The sequence below is a fragment of the Chiroxiphia lanceolata genome, chromosome 27 (genome assembly GCF_009829145.1).
Source record: "Chiroxiphia lanceolata isolate bChiLan1 chromosome 27, bChiLan1.pri, whole genome shotgun sequence".
NCBI lineage: Eukaryota > Metazoa > Chordata > Aves > Passeriformes > Pipridae > Chiroxiphia > Chiroxiphia lanceolata.
Window position 1 is genome coordinate 2,421,705 of NC_045663.1, and position 11,803 is coordinate 2,433,507.

The window sequence follows — 11,803 nt, forward strand, 5'->3', positions numbered from 1 at the left end:
ATTTTCCCTGCGCGTCCCTTTGTGTGGCGCGCGCGGGGCACGACGGGAAGGCGCCGCTCCGCCCGCCCGCCAGGGGGCGAACCGCGCCGCGCGTGCGCAAAAGGGGCGACGCCGCGAGGGCGGTTGCCGGCGGGAAAGGGCGCGTGGCGCGCTGCGCACGCGCAATGAGGCGGCAATGGCTGCTGGGCGGGACTGGGAGCGGGGGCGCGGGATGAGCGGCGGCCGCGCTGAGCGGCGCCAACGGCCGGCGCTGGTGTAATGATGACTCTGCGCTGTACGGACAGGCGGTAATGGCGGCGCTCTGTGTGGGCTGCCAGCGATATTACAACTGCGTACGCGCTCAGCGGCGGCGTGCTGTACGGACACGCGGTTATGGCGGCGCTCTGTGAGGGATGGCGGGAACGGAGTGCTGCGCATGCGCAATATAGGGCAAAGCCGCAAGGCATGGCGGCGCTGCGCATGCGCAATATAGGGCAACGCCGCAAGGCATGGGTAGTGTTGTGCGGAGGTGGGAGGGGGACGGGGATTTTTGGGCGTTTTGTCCCCCAAAATTTGAGATTTTGGGGTTTGACCTCCCATGGACAACAAAGCAATAATTCCGCTCTAAGAGAGACGCTGTTTAGCTCACAAAATCAAGGGATACTCGTCAGTGCAACTCTTGGCCCTGCACAGGAATAAACCTACAAGGCCTGAGGTTGAGTTAGTTTTTTACAAATTCCGAAGGCCTCGGAATCGTCAGTTTTAAGGAACAGACACCAAAACACACCCGAGCAGGAGAACGGGGAAGGAGCAGAGGAGCTTCCCCTGCCTTTGGGACGTCACCAGAGCTCTGCCCCGAACGCCCCCGACAACACCAGGATACTGCCCCAGGGACAACTCCACATTCCCCACTTAACACTGACCAGGAAACGCCTCGTCGATAAAAAAAGGCTCAACACGGCAGCCGTGGGAGGGGTATTTTAAGTATAAAAAAGACTTTTCGGGGACTGTTGCCCACACGATGAATGTGTGCCATGGCAGAACAGGGAAGACCGGGGCCCACAGCGAGGGTCACTGGGACGCAGCCGAAGCTTCCCCAGCCCCAGTTCGCAGCCTCGGGGCCTCCCAAGACCGGGAAGGGGACACAGTCCACACCCCCCCGGACCTCAAAATCGCCGGAACCTCTGATGAGGCCGCGGCGCGCCGGCGGACGGTTGGCTGTGATGCACAACAGCGGAGGGCGCGGCTTGTTGACAGGCAGCTGGCTCGGCCAATAACAGACGAGAATCACAGAGCGCGTGGCTCGCTCCGCCAATGAGCGGAGGGGGAGAGCGGGGCTAAACCCGGAAGTGGCGAGCGGCGCGGGGGCAGCGCCGGGGGTCGGGAGCGACAGCAGCGACAGCAGCGACAGCAGCGACAGCAGCGACAGCAGCGACAGCAGCGACAGCAGCGACAGCAGCGACAGCAGCGATGTCGGAACGGAAAGTGTTGAACGTGAGTTGGAGGGATCCCCCGCCAGGGGGCCCGGGCCGGGCCCGCGGAGGGTCCCGAGCCGGCCGAGGGCGCTGCTCGGGGGGCTCTGGGGAACGGGGGAGGGCTGAGGACCCTTCACACCCCCCTGCGCTCTCTCCCCTCACAGAAATATTACCCCCCGGACTTCGACCCAGCGAAGATCCCGAAGCTCAAACTCCCCAAGGACCGTCAGTACGTGGTGAGGCTGATGGCCCCCTTCAACATGAGGTGAGAGGGGACGGGCACCGCGGGGGGGTTTGGAATGGCGCGGGTTGGGAGGCACCTTAAAGCACGTCCAGCTGTGCCACGGGACACCTCCCGCTATCCCAGGGTGCTCCAGCCTGGCCTGGGACACTTCCAGGGATGGGGCAGCCACAGCTTCTCTGGGAAATGAATTCCAGCCCCTCACCACCCTCCCAGGGAAAGAATTGCTTCCATATATCCCATCTATCCTTGCCTTTTTTTAGTTTAAACACTAGGTTGCCCAGAGAAGTTGTGGCTGCCCCATTCCTGGGAGTGTCCAAGGCCAGGCTGGAGAAGGGAAGGGTCCAGGGAGACCTTGGAGCCCCTTTCAGGGCCTAAAGGGGCTCCAAGAGAGATGGAGAGGGATTTGGGACAAGGGCTGGAGGGACAGGACACAGGGAATGGCTTCAAAGTGAAAGAAGGGAAATTTAGATGGGATATTGGGAAGGAATTCCTCCCTGTGAGGGTGGGGAGGGTCTGGGATGGAATTCCCAGAGAAGCTGTGGCTGCCTCATCCCTGGAAGTGTCCAAGGCCAGGTTGAATCAACCTGGGCTAGTGGAAAGTGTCCCTGCCCATGGCAGGGATTGGCACTGGATGGGCTTTAAGGTCCCTTCCAACCCAACCCATTCCATGAATCTGTGATTTTTGGGGCTGTTTTATGAGGAGCCCCTAAACCCCCAAACAACCATCGCTCAAACCGCCGCCGGAAATCCCGTGGGTTTGACCTGTTTAATCCCTTTTTTTTTTTTTTTTGTGCTGTGGGATGGACTTTTCCCTTGTCCTTTTTGCCAGGTGCAAGACCTGTGGGGAGTACATCTACAAGGGGAAGAAGTTCAACGCCCGGAAGGAGACGGTGCAGAACGAGGTGTACCTGGGGCTGCCCATCTTCCGCTTCTACATCAAGTGCACCCGCTGCCTGGCTGAGATCACCTTCAAGGTGACACCCCCGAGGGGTCTTCTGGGCTCCCACCCTCTGGGGAGCAGGGGCAGCACCTGAGGGAGCAGCTGGAGCTGTGCCAGGGCAGGGTTTGGTGGGATATCAGGGAATTTTTCCCCCCGGAGGGTGGTGGGGCACTGACCAGGCTTCCCAGGGCAGTGGGCACAGCCCCAAGGCTGCCAGAGCTCCAGGAGGGTTTGGATGATCCTCTGAGGGATTGTTGGGGTGTCCTGATGATCCCTGGGGGTGCCTTTCTGCTCAGAATATTCCAGGATTCTACAGAAATCCTGCTGTATCGTTGCTGTGGATGTTTCTGTGTTTGTAGGGGACAAATCAAGCCCCAGCTCCTTAAATAAAGAGGGGCAGGGGGTGGAGAAGAGCAAAGGAAAACCCTGGAGAACATGTCCAGAACTCTTGGACAACGCTCAGAGGGACGGGGGGGATTTGGGGTGTCCTGGGCAGGACCAGGAGTTGGACTGGATGACCCTTGTGGGACCCTTCCCACTCAGAATATTCCAGGATTCTCTGAATAAATCCAGTCTCCAACTCTGTCTTATCCATTCCCCTCCCACTTGCTTTTGTCAGTCCAGGGATTGTGCTTTACCCTGTAGAATTCCTGATAAATTCCAGCTGCTCTGAAATCCTTCTCTGCTCCATGTCCCCCATTTTTCCATGAAAATGCCCCTCCATCTCCCCCAGCTTTGAGGGGCAGGGGGTGGAGAAGAACAAAGGAAAATTATGGGGAACATCATTTTGTTGTCCAGAACTCTTGGACAACGCTCTGAGGGACAGGGGGGGATTGTTGGGGTGTCCTGGGCAGGGCCTGGAGTTGGGCTGATGATCCCTGTGGGACCATTCCATGATTCCATGCCATTCCTGCCCCCCTGGGGTTGGGGTGTCCCAGCAAACACTGAGCCCAATATCCCATCTATCCCTGCTTTCTTTTAATTTAAAAACTAAGTTGCCCAGAGAAGCTGTGGCTGCCCCATCCCTGGAAGTGTCCAAAGCCAGGTTGGAGAAGGGAAGGCTCCAGGGAGACCTTGGAGCCCCTTCCAGGGCCTAAAGGGGCTCCAGGAGAGCTGGAGAGGGATTTGGGATGAGGGCTGGAGGGACAGGACACAGGGAATGGCTTCAAAGTGAAAGAGGGGGGGTTTTGGTGTCTCCTCCCTTCTCGGGGCAGTTGGAAGCTCTGGAGTGTCCCACCCCCCCATGGATGGGCTGTTTCCAGCCAGTTTCCCTCATGGAACTCAGGGAATGTGTGGCTCTGGAAGTGGCTGGGGTTCAGTACAGTGATTTTTCCATTGTTTCCCCCTCAGACAGACCCCGAGAACACGGATTACACCATGGAACACGGAGCCACTCGCAACTTCCAGGCAGAGAAGCTGCTGGAGGAGGAGGAGAAGAGGCTGCAGAAGGAGAGGGAGGAGGAAGAGCTCAACAACCCCATGAAGGTACAAGAGCTGAAGGAAAACCTCCCCCCTGCCCTGCCTGGCTTCCCCCAGCCACACAAGTGACCTCGTCCTGCCCAAAAATCGGGATGAGGGGGATCCTCTTGTGCTCCCTGGAGCTGCTGGGGGGGGTCACTGCTGGCACATCCCAGCTCGTCTCCTCTCCCCCAGGTCCTGGAGAACAGAACCAAGGACTCCAAGCTGGAGATGGAGGTTCTGGAGAACCTGCAGGAGCTGAAGGAGCTCAACCAGCGCCAGGCCAACGTGGACTTCGAGGCCATGCTGAAGCAGTACAAGGAGTACGAGGAGGAGCAGAGGAGGAGGGAGCAGGAGGAGGATGAGCAGGAGATGAAGTGAGCGGGCTGGGAATGCTGGGAGTGGGATCAGCCAGGCCCAGGAGCTTGGTGGGAGGGATGGGGAAGGGTTTGGGGACAGCTTTGTTGTGGCAGAGTGGGAAAGGGTTTGGTGTCACTGCTCCACCCAGCAGGGAAATGGGAGGAGGGACGTGGAGATGATTCCAAGGCTGGAGCCAGGCTGGGAGAGCTGGGGGGGTTCACCTGGAGAAGAGGAAGTTCCAGGGAGACCTGAGAGCCCCTTGCAGGGCCTAAAGGGGCTCCAGGAGAGCTGGAGAGGGACTTGGGATAAGGGATGGAGGGACAGGACACAGGGAGTGGCTTCAAAGTGAAAGAAGGGAAATTTAGGTGGGATATTGGGTGGGAATTCCTCCCTGTGAGAATCGAGAGGGGCTGGAATGGAATTCCCAGAGAAGCTGTGGCTGCCCCATCCCTGGGAGTGTCCAAGGCCAGGCTGGAGAAGAAAAGGCTCCAGGGAGACCTGAGAGCCCCTTCCAGGGCCTAAAGGTGCTCCAGGAGAGCTGGAGAGGGACTTGGGACAAGGGCTGGAGGGACAGGACACAGGGAATGGCTTCCCACTGCCAGAGGGCAGGGTTAGATGGGATATTGGGAAAGAATTCTTCCCTGTGAGGGCAGGGAGGCCCTGGAATGGATTTTCCAGAGGATGCTTCATCCCTGGGAGTGTCCCAGGCCAGCTTGGAGCACCCTGAGGTGGTGGAAGGTGTCCCTGCCCATGGCAGGGGGTGGAAATGGATCTTTAAGATCCTTCCAACCCAAACCATTCCATGATTCCGTGAGATCTGGGCTGCTGGAGGGGAAGTGTCCTCACCTGGAAGGAGTTTCTGCTCCTGCTGCTCAGAACCTTCCGGCATTCCCGAAAAAAAACCCCAGGAAGGTGCATCCCACGGCACTGCTGGAGGCTGGAGGAGGTGGCAGTGGAACAGCCCCAGCCCTCAGTGTGGCCCCTCTCCCACAGGTCCATGCTGGAGCAGGCCCAGAACCGGCGGCTCCTCGTGGATTCCGACTCCGACGAGGAGGCGGCGAAGCCGCGCCCGAAACCCGCGGGCACCAACCCCACGGACATCCTGCAGGAGGTGAGGGGGGAGAGGGGCCTGCACACAGCCCAGCTGCTCCCCCAGCTTGGCCAGGGGCCTGGAGCCCACATCCAGCTGGGATCCACCATCCTGGAGCCCAAATCCAGCCCAGATCCCCCATCCTGGAGCCCAAATCCAGCCCAGATCCCCCATCCTGGAGCCCAAATCCAGCCCAGATCCCCCATCCTGGAGCCCAAATCCAGCCAAGATCCTCCATCCTGGAGCCCAGATCCCCCATCCTGGAGCCCAAATCCAGCCCAGATCCCCCATCCTGGAGCCCAAATCCAGCCCAGATCCCCCATCCTGGAGCCCAAATCCAGCCCAGATCCCCCATCCTGGAGCCCAAATCCAGCCCAGATCCCCCATCCTGGAGCCCAAATCCAGCCCAGATCCCCCATCCTGGAGCCCAAATCCAGCCAAGATTCTCCATCCTGGAGCCCAGATCCCCCATCCTGGAGCCCAAATCCAGCCAAGATCCCCCATCCTGGAGCCCAAATCCAGCCCAGATCCGCCATCCTGGAGCCCAAATCCAGCCCGGATCCCCCATCCTGGAACCCAAATCCAGTGTCCTGGAGCTGCGGGTTCCTGTTGTATCCCTACTCTCAGTGCCCCTGGAGCCCAAATCCAGCCCCAATCCTGTGTCCTGGAACCCAAATCCAGCCCCAATCCGTTGTCCTGGAGCCCAAATCCAGCCCCAGTCCTGTGTCCTGGAACCCAAATCCAGCCCAAATCCAGTGTCCTGGAACCCAAATCCTGTGTCCTGGAGCCCAGATCCAGCCCAGATCCTGTGTCCTGGAGCCCAGATCCAGCCCAGATCCTGTGTCCTGGAGCCCAAATCCAGCCCAGATCCTGTGTCCTGGAGCCCAGATCCAGCCCCAATCCTGTGTCCTGGAGCCCAGATCCTGTGTCCTGGAGCCCAAATCCAGCCCCAGTCCAGTGTCCTGGAGCCCAAATCCATCCCCAATCCTGTGTCCTGGAGCCCCAAACCATCCCCAATCCTGTGTCCTGGAGCCCCAAACCATCCCCAATCCTGTGTCCTGGAGCCCCAAACCATCCCCAATCCTGTGTCCTGGAGCCCCAATCCAGCCCCAATCCAGTGCCCCCGGAGCCCGTCATGGATGAGCAGCTCCCAAAGCCGTGTCCCTGTGCACTGGGCTGGAAGGAGCCCGGGGATCCAGGGGGTGATTTTAGGCCGTGGCTGCTGACAAAGGCAGGCAGGGAGAGCTGCCCCCCCCCCTCCCTTCCCTCCCCTCCCAGCTCAGGCCGTGCCCTGGGGCTGCTCCAGGCGGGATTTCAGCCCTCAGGGGAACCAACAGCCCCTCCCTGGGATGTGTTTTTGGCAAAAGAGGCCGAACAAAAGAGCTTTGAGTGGCCTGGTTGTGAGGGAGGGATTATCCCAGAGCCAGGCCCCTGCCCTGCTGCTCCCTGTCTGCAGGGACCCGTGTCTGCCCGCAGCAATCAAAGCTGCTGCGGCTTTAAACCGGGTTTGGGGTTAATCCCAGCCGTGTTCCCTGGCCCAGCACTAATCCCAGAGCCCGGAGAGGGGGGGTTGGATTGGTTGGATTCAGTGCCTGGACCACCTGCAGGCAGCAGGGCAGGGCTGGGGCAGCCCCTGGGGCCGCTCCTGCCCTTCCAGGGAGCTGATGGAAAAAGGGGGAGAGAGGCTTTGGCACGGGCAGAGAGGGATAGGGCACAGGGGGGTGGGTTTAGACTAAAAGAGGGCAAGGGTAGGTGGGATTTTGGGAAGGAATTCCTGGCTGGGAGGATGGGGAGGGGCTGGGATGGATTTCCCAGAGAAACTGTGGCTACCCCATCCCTGGAAGTGTCCAAGGGCAGGTTGGAGAAGAGGAGGCTTCAGGGAGACCTGAGAGCCCCTTTCAGGGCCTAAAGGGGCTCCAGGAGAGCTGGAGAGGGACTTGGGATAAGGGCTGGAGGGACAGGACACAGGGAATGGCTTCAAAGTGAAAGAAGGGAAATTTAGATGGGATATTGGAAAGGAATTCCTGGCTGTGAGGGTGGGGAGGGGCTGGGATGGAATTCCCAGAGAAGCTGTGGCTGCTCCATCCCTGGAAGTGTCCAAGGCCAGGTTGGAGCAACCTGGGAGAGTGGAAGGTGTCCCTACCCTTGGCAGGGGGTGGAGTGGGATGATCTTTAAGGTCCTTCAAACCCAAACCAGTCTGGAATTCTTTTATCTGGAATTCTTTTATCTGCCTCCTCAGCATCCCAGGGCCATCCCAAGGCTGGGCTTCAATCCCAGACAGCAGGACATTGATCTCCAAGGGCTGTTTTGGCTCCAGAGCTCTGTTTATCCGGCCTGTCCCGGGTGCTGCAGGGGGAGAATCCCCACCTTGGCCTCTCCCTCGCGTCTCCCGCTTTTCCTGCTGCTGTTTTTCCCTTTTCCTCCTCTCCTCTCCAAAGCTGGAGCCCCCCTGACCCCTTCTCCTGTCTCCCTGCAGGACCCTCAGCCCCAGAGCAAGAAGCTGAGGACGGAGAGCTGGGAGAGGAGCGTGGGCAAACTCAACAGCAAGGCCCAGCTGGCTGGGCTGGTGTCCCTGAGGAAGCAGAAGGCGGATCCAGCCCTGGAAAACGGGATGAAGAGCCAAAACACCGGTACCTGCCCCAGGCTGGGCCCTCAGGGGAGGCTCTGGCAGCTCCCAAAGGGGGGTTTGGCTCTGTTTTCAGAGCTTGGGGTGAAGCTCTTGGTGGGAGAACTGGGGGCTGTCCGTGCTTCCAAGGGTTTTCCCGGCTCCTTCCGGGCTCCTGGCGCCGAGCCACGGCCTTGGGGGCTGATTGTCGGGGCACAGATGGGACCCTGGGAGCGTCACAACAGCAGGATAAGGGCTGGGAAAGCGGGAGGGTTGCTTTGGTTCGGGGGCCTGCTGATAAATCCTGGGAAACCAGGGGAGTTGGGAAGCTTTTGGGGGCGGAAAACAGGCTGAGAGGCTTCCCAGCACCCAGAGAGCCAGAGGATCCCTGGATTTGGGGAGGGATGGGATGGATTCATTGGTGCTGGGCTGGGTGATCCTGAGCCTTTGGCTTAGGGAGTCCCTCTGTGGGATCCCTGAGGGGGGATTTGGGGGATTCTGAGGGGGGATCAGCTCCTAGGGGATCCCTGAGGGGGGTCAGCTCTTGGGGAATTCCTTGAGGGAGATCAGCTCTTGGGGGATTCCTAAGGGGAGATTTGGGGGATCTCTGAGGGGGGATCAGCTCTTGGGGAATCCCTGAGGGAAGATCATCTCTCTATGAGATCCCTGAGGGGGATCAGCTCTCTGTGAGATCCCTGAGGGAAGATCAGCTCTTGGGGGAATCCTTGAGGGGAGATCAGCTCTCTGTGGGATCCCTGAGGAAGGATCAACTCTTGGGGGATCTCTGAGGGGACATTTGGGGGATCTCTGAGGGGGGATCAGCTCTTGGGGGAATTCTTGAGGGGAGATTTGGGGGATCTCTGGGGAGAGATCAGCTCTTGGGGGATCTCTGGGGAGAGATCAAATCTTGGGGGATCCCTGAGGGGGATCAGCTCTTGGGGGGATCCCTGAGGGGAGATTTGGGGGATCCCTGAGAGGGGATCAGCTCTCTGTGGGATCCCTGAGGGGGATCAGCTGTGGAGGGATAAAGGGGTTCACAGACCTTGGGCCAACATTGAGGGGTGTGGAGGCTCCATGTCCACCTGATTTATCCCTGTCATTCCCATCAGGATCAGGCCTGGGGTGAATCCCTGGATGGAGCCTCTGGGATGAGGCCAAGCAGGATGGTGGGATTTGCCATGGGGGGGCTGTCCCTGCTGGTCTCTGCCCTCTCCCTCCTCTCCCAGGCTCCAGGGGGCTGTCCCTGATGGTCTTCCCTCTCTCCCTGCTCTTCCAGGCTCGATTCCCACCCCGACCAGCACCTCCACGTCCTCCCTCAGCTTGTTGGGGGCCTACTCGGACAGCGAGGACAGCGAGGACTGAGGAGCCACCTCAGCAGGATGGGGATGTTCCTGGATGGCAGCAGCTGCCCCTGGAGCCCCACGTGGAGCTGGAAGCACAGCCTGGGCCCAGGGAATTCCAGGCCAGCTGCTGTTCCCAAATCCTGACCCGCAGTGCCCGCCCTCGCTGCTGGCACACGGAGGAGCTGCTCCCGTGGGAAGGGGGTTTCCCTGGAGCAGGGATCCTGTGGGAAGCCTCTGTGCCCACTCCCAGCATCCAGCCAGCCCGGTGTGTGTCCCAGCCCTGCTCCCAGGATGTGTTGGGAAGCACAGGACTCTGCTGTCTCCATCCTGGGGGTGCCCAGGCCCTGTTTTGGGGGCTCACCGACCCTCCCACAGCAGTGAAAGGGACCTCAGAGCTGCCCTTCCCACTGGGATGCAGAGACCAGGTGGGCACTCACCCCTCTGCCACCTCAGGAGGGCCCACCACTCCTTTTTTGTCCCTGGAGCCCAAATCCAGAGTCCTGGAGCTGTGTTGTCCCTGCTCCAAGTGACCCTGAAACCCAAATCCAGAGTCCTGGAGCTGTCATATCCCTGCTCTGAGTGACCCTGAAACCCAAATCCAGAATCCTGGAGCTGTGTTGTCCCTGCTCCGAGTGACCCTGAAACCCAAATCCAGAATCCTGGAGCTGTGTTGTCCCTGCTCCGAGTGACCCTGGACCCCTTTTCTGTCCCTGGAGCCCAAATCCAGTGTCCTTGGACTGTGTTGTCCCTGCTCTGAGTGACCCTGGACCCCTTTTCCATCTCCTGGGGGTCTCAGATCCCACCTTTGTGACTGGATCCTGCCCCCCAGCCCCAGGGGGGCTGTGTCCTGCCAGCAGCCCCCTCCCCTCCCTGAGCCCCCCCAGATGTCCCCAGGAGCTCGGTGACAAACCCCTCCCCGCCCTTCCCCGGCTCCAGCAGCCACAACTCCGGAATAAATTGGATTTGTCAGAGCCAGTTGCTTCCTGATCTTCCAGAGGGTGATTTGTACGTGGGCACCGGGGCGGGTCTTGCCCTTGGGGACCCTCCACCCACCCAACCGGGGGCTCCCCTCATCGAGGCATCCCCTTTGCTAATTGCTGAGCGCTAATTAACCTGCTCTCAGAGTGTTCTGGTGGGGGCTGGGGGGCCGGGGGGGGCTGGGGGGCATCAGGGAGAGCCAGGGAGAAAGGCAGCCCCCCCCCAGTCCCAATTAGCATTCCATGCACATTCCCTGTAATTGGCCTCTTCAAACATTAATGAGCCTTGGGCTCGGCCCTGAGCTTTTGGGGGGGGTCAGGACTTGGGGGTCCCTGGCTGTGTCCCCCCCTCCCAGACATGTCCTGCTCACCCCTCCCAGCACCCCCTGGCACCGCGTGGGACCCCCGGGGAGGGACCCCCCGAGAGGGACCTTTGTTCTGGGGACAATACAAGGGGCATGGCCGGGGGGGGACCCCAAACCCCCCCCCCCCCCCCCCAGTGTGGTGTCTGAGCCCCCCACCCCAAACCCCGGGGCAGAGGGGGCAGCAGAGCCCCCCATACCCCCCTTGATGAGCTCCGCGGGAGGGCAGGGGGTGACCCTGACATTGGGGGGGCTCCCTGTGCCCCCCAAACCCCCCGGGCTCGGTGCCCCCCCCCCCACGAGCCGTTTCCCCGCCCCTCCCGGGGCAGCCCCGGGAACCCGGAGGGGCCGGTGGGGGGGGTCCCTATGGGGGGGTCCCAGTGACCCCCCCACTTCTCCCACTGTCACACGGCGGGGGGGTCTTTCCCGGTGCCACTCGGGGGTCGCACTGTCACGCGGGGGTCCATCGAGTGATGGGGGGGGATCACCCGTCCCCTCCCGGGGCTGCTCCGCGGGGTCCCGGTGACCCCCCCCTTCTCGCACTGTCACACGGGGGGGGCCTTTCCCGATGCCACCTGGGGGTCCCGGTGCCACTCGGGGGTCCTGGTGCCACTCGGGGGTCCCGGTACCACTCGGGGGTCCCGGTGCCACCTGGGGGGTCCCGGTGCCACTCAGGGGTTCCGCTGCCCCCCATCACTCCGTGGGGGGTGAGGATCACCCGTCCCCTCCCGGGGTCCCCCCGTGTCCCCCCCCGGTGGTCTCTCGCCCCCCCCTCCCCGTGCCGGTGCCCCCGGCGAGGCGGGGGCTGGGGGTGGGCGCGGGGGGGGCCGGGGGGCTCCGGTCCGCGCAGCGCGGCGGCGACACAAAGCGGCTCCGGCGGCGGCGGCGGCGGCGGTGGGGGGGTCCCGGTGGGTGCCGGGGGGGTCCCGGGGCGGTGCCGGGGGGGTCCCCGCTGCCGCTCCCCCCGCC

At 61.5% G+C, this 11,803-nt stretch overlaps 1 protein-coding gene across 1 annotated transcript; it reads left to right on the top strand.

The window, feature by feature from the left end:
• Positions 1–1,308: 1,308 nt before the first annotated feature.
• YJU2 (YJU2 splicing factor homolog) lies at positions 1,309–10,466 on the top strand. Its single transcript, XM_032712029.1, has 8 exons — positions 1,309–1,473; positions 1,619–1,719; positions 2,528–2,672; positions 3,989–4,123; positions 4,292–4,473; positions 5,450–5,567; positions 8,024–8,177; positions 9,429–10,466. The coding sequence occupies exons 1-8, from the start codon at positions 1,450–1,452 to the stop codon at positions 9,512–9,514; spliced, it is 945 nt and encodes a 314-aa protein (XP_032567920.1). The 5' UTR covers positions 1,309–1,449; the 3' UTR covers positions 9,515–10,466.
• Positions 10,467–11,803: the final 1,337 nt, after the last annotated feature.

Coding starts and splice junctions, on each gene's coding strand:
- YJU2 (XM_032712029.1), top strand. CDS start 1,450: ATGTCGGAACGGAAAGTGTTGAAC. Junction 4,474..5,449: donor GAGGATGAGCAGGAGATGAA/GTGAGCGGGCTG, acceptor CCTCTCCCACAG/GTCCATGCTGGAGCAGGCCC. Junction 5,568..8,023: donor CCACGGACATCCTGCAGGAG/GTGAGGGGGGAG, acceptor GTCTCCCTGCAG/GACCCTCAGCCCCAGAGCAA.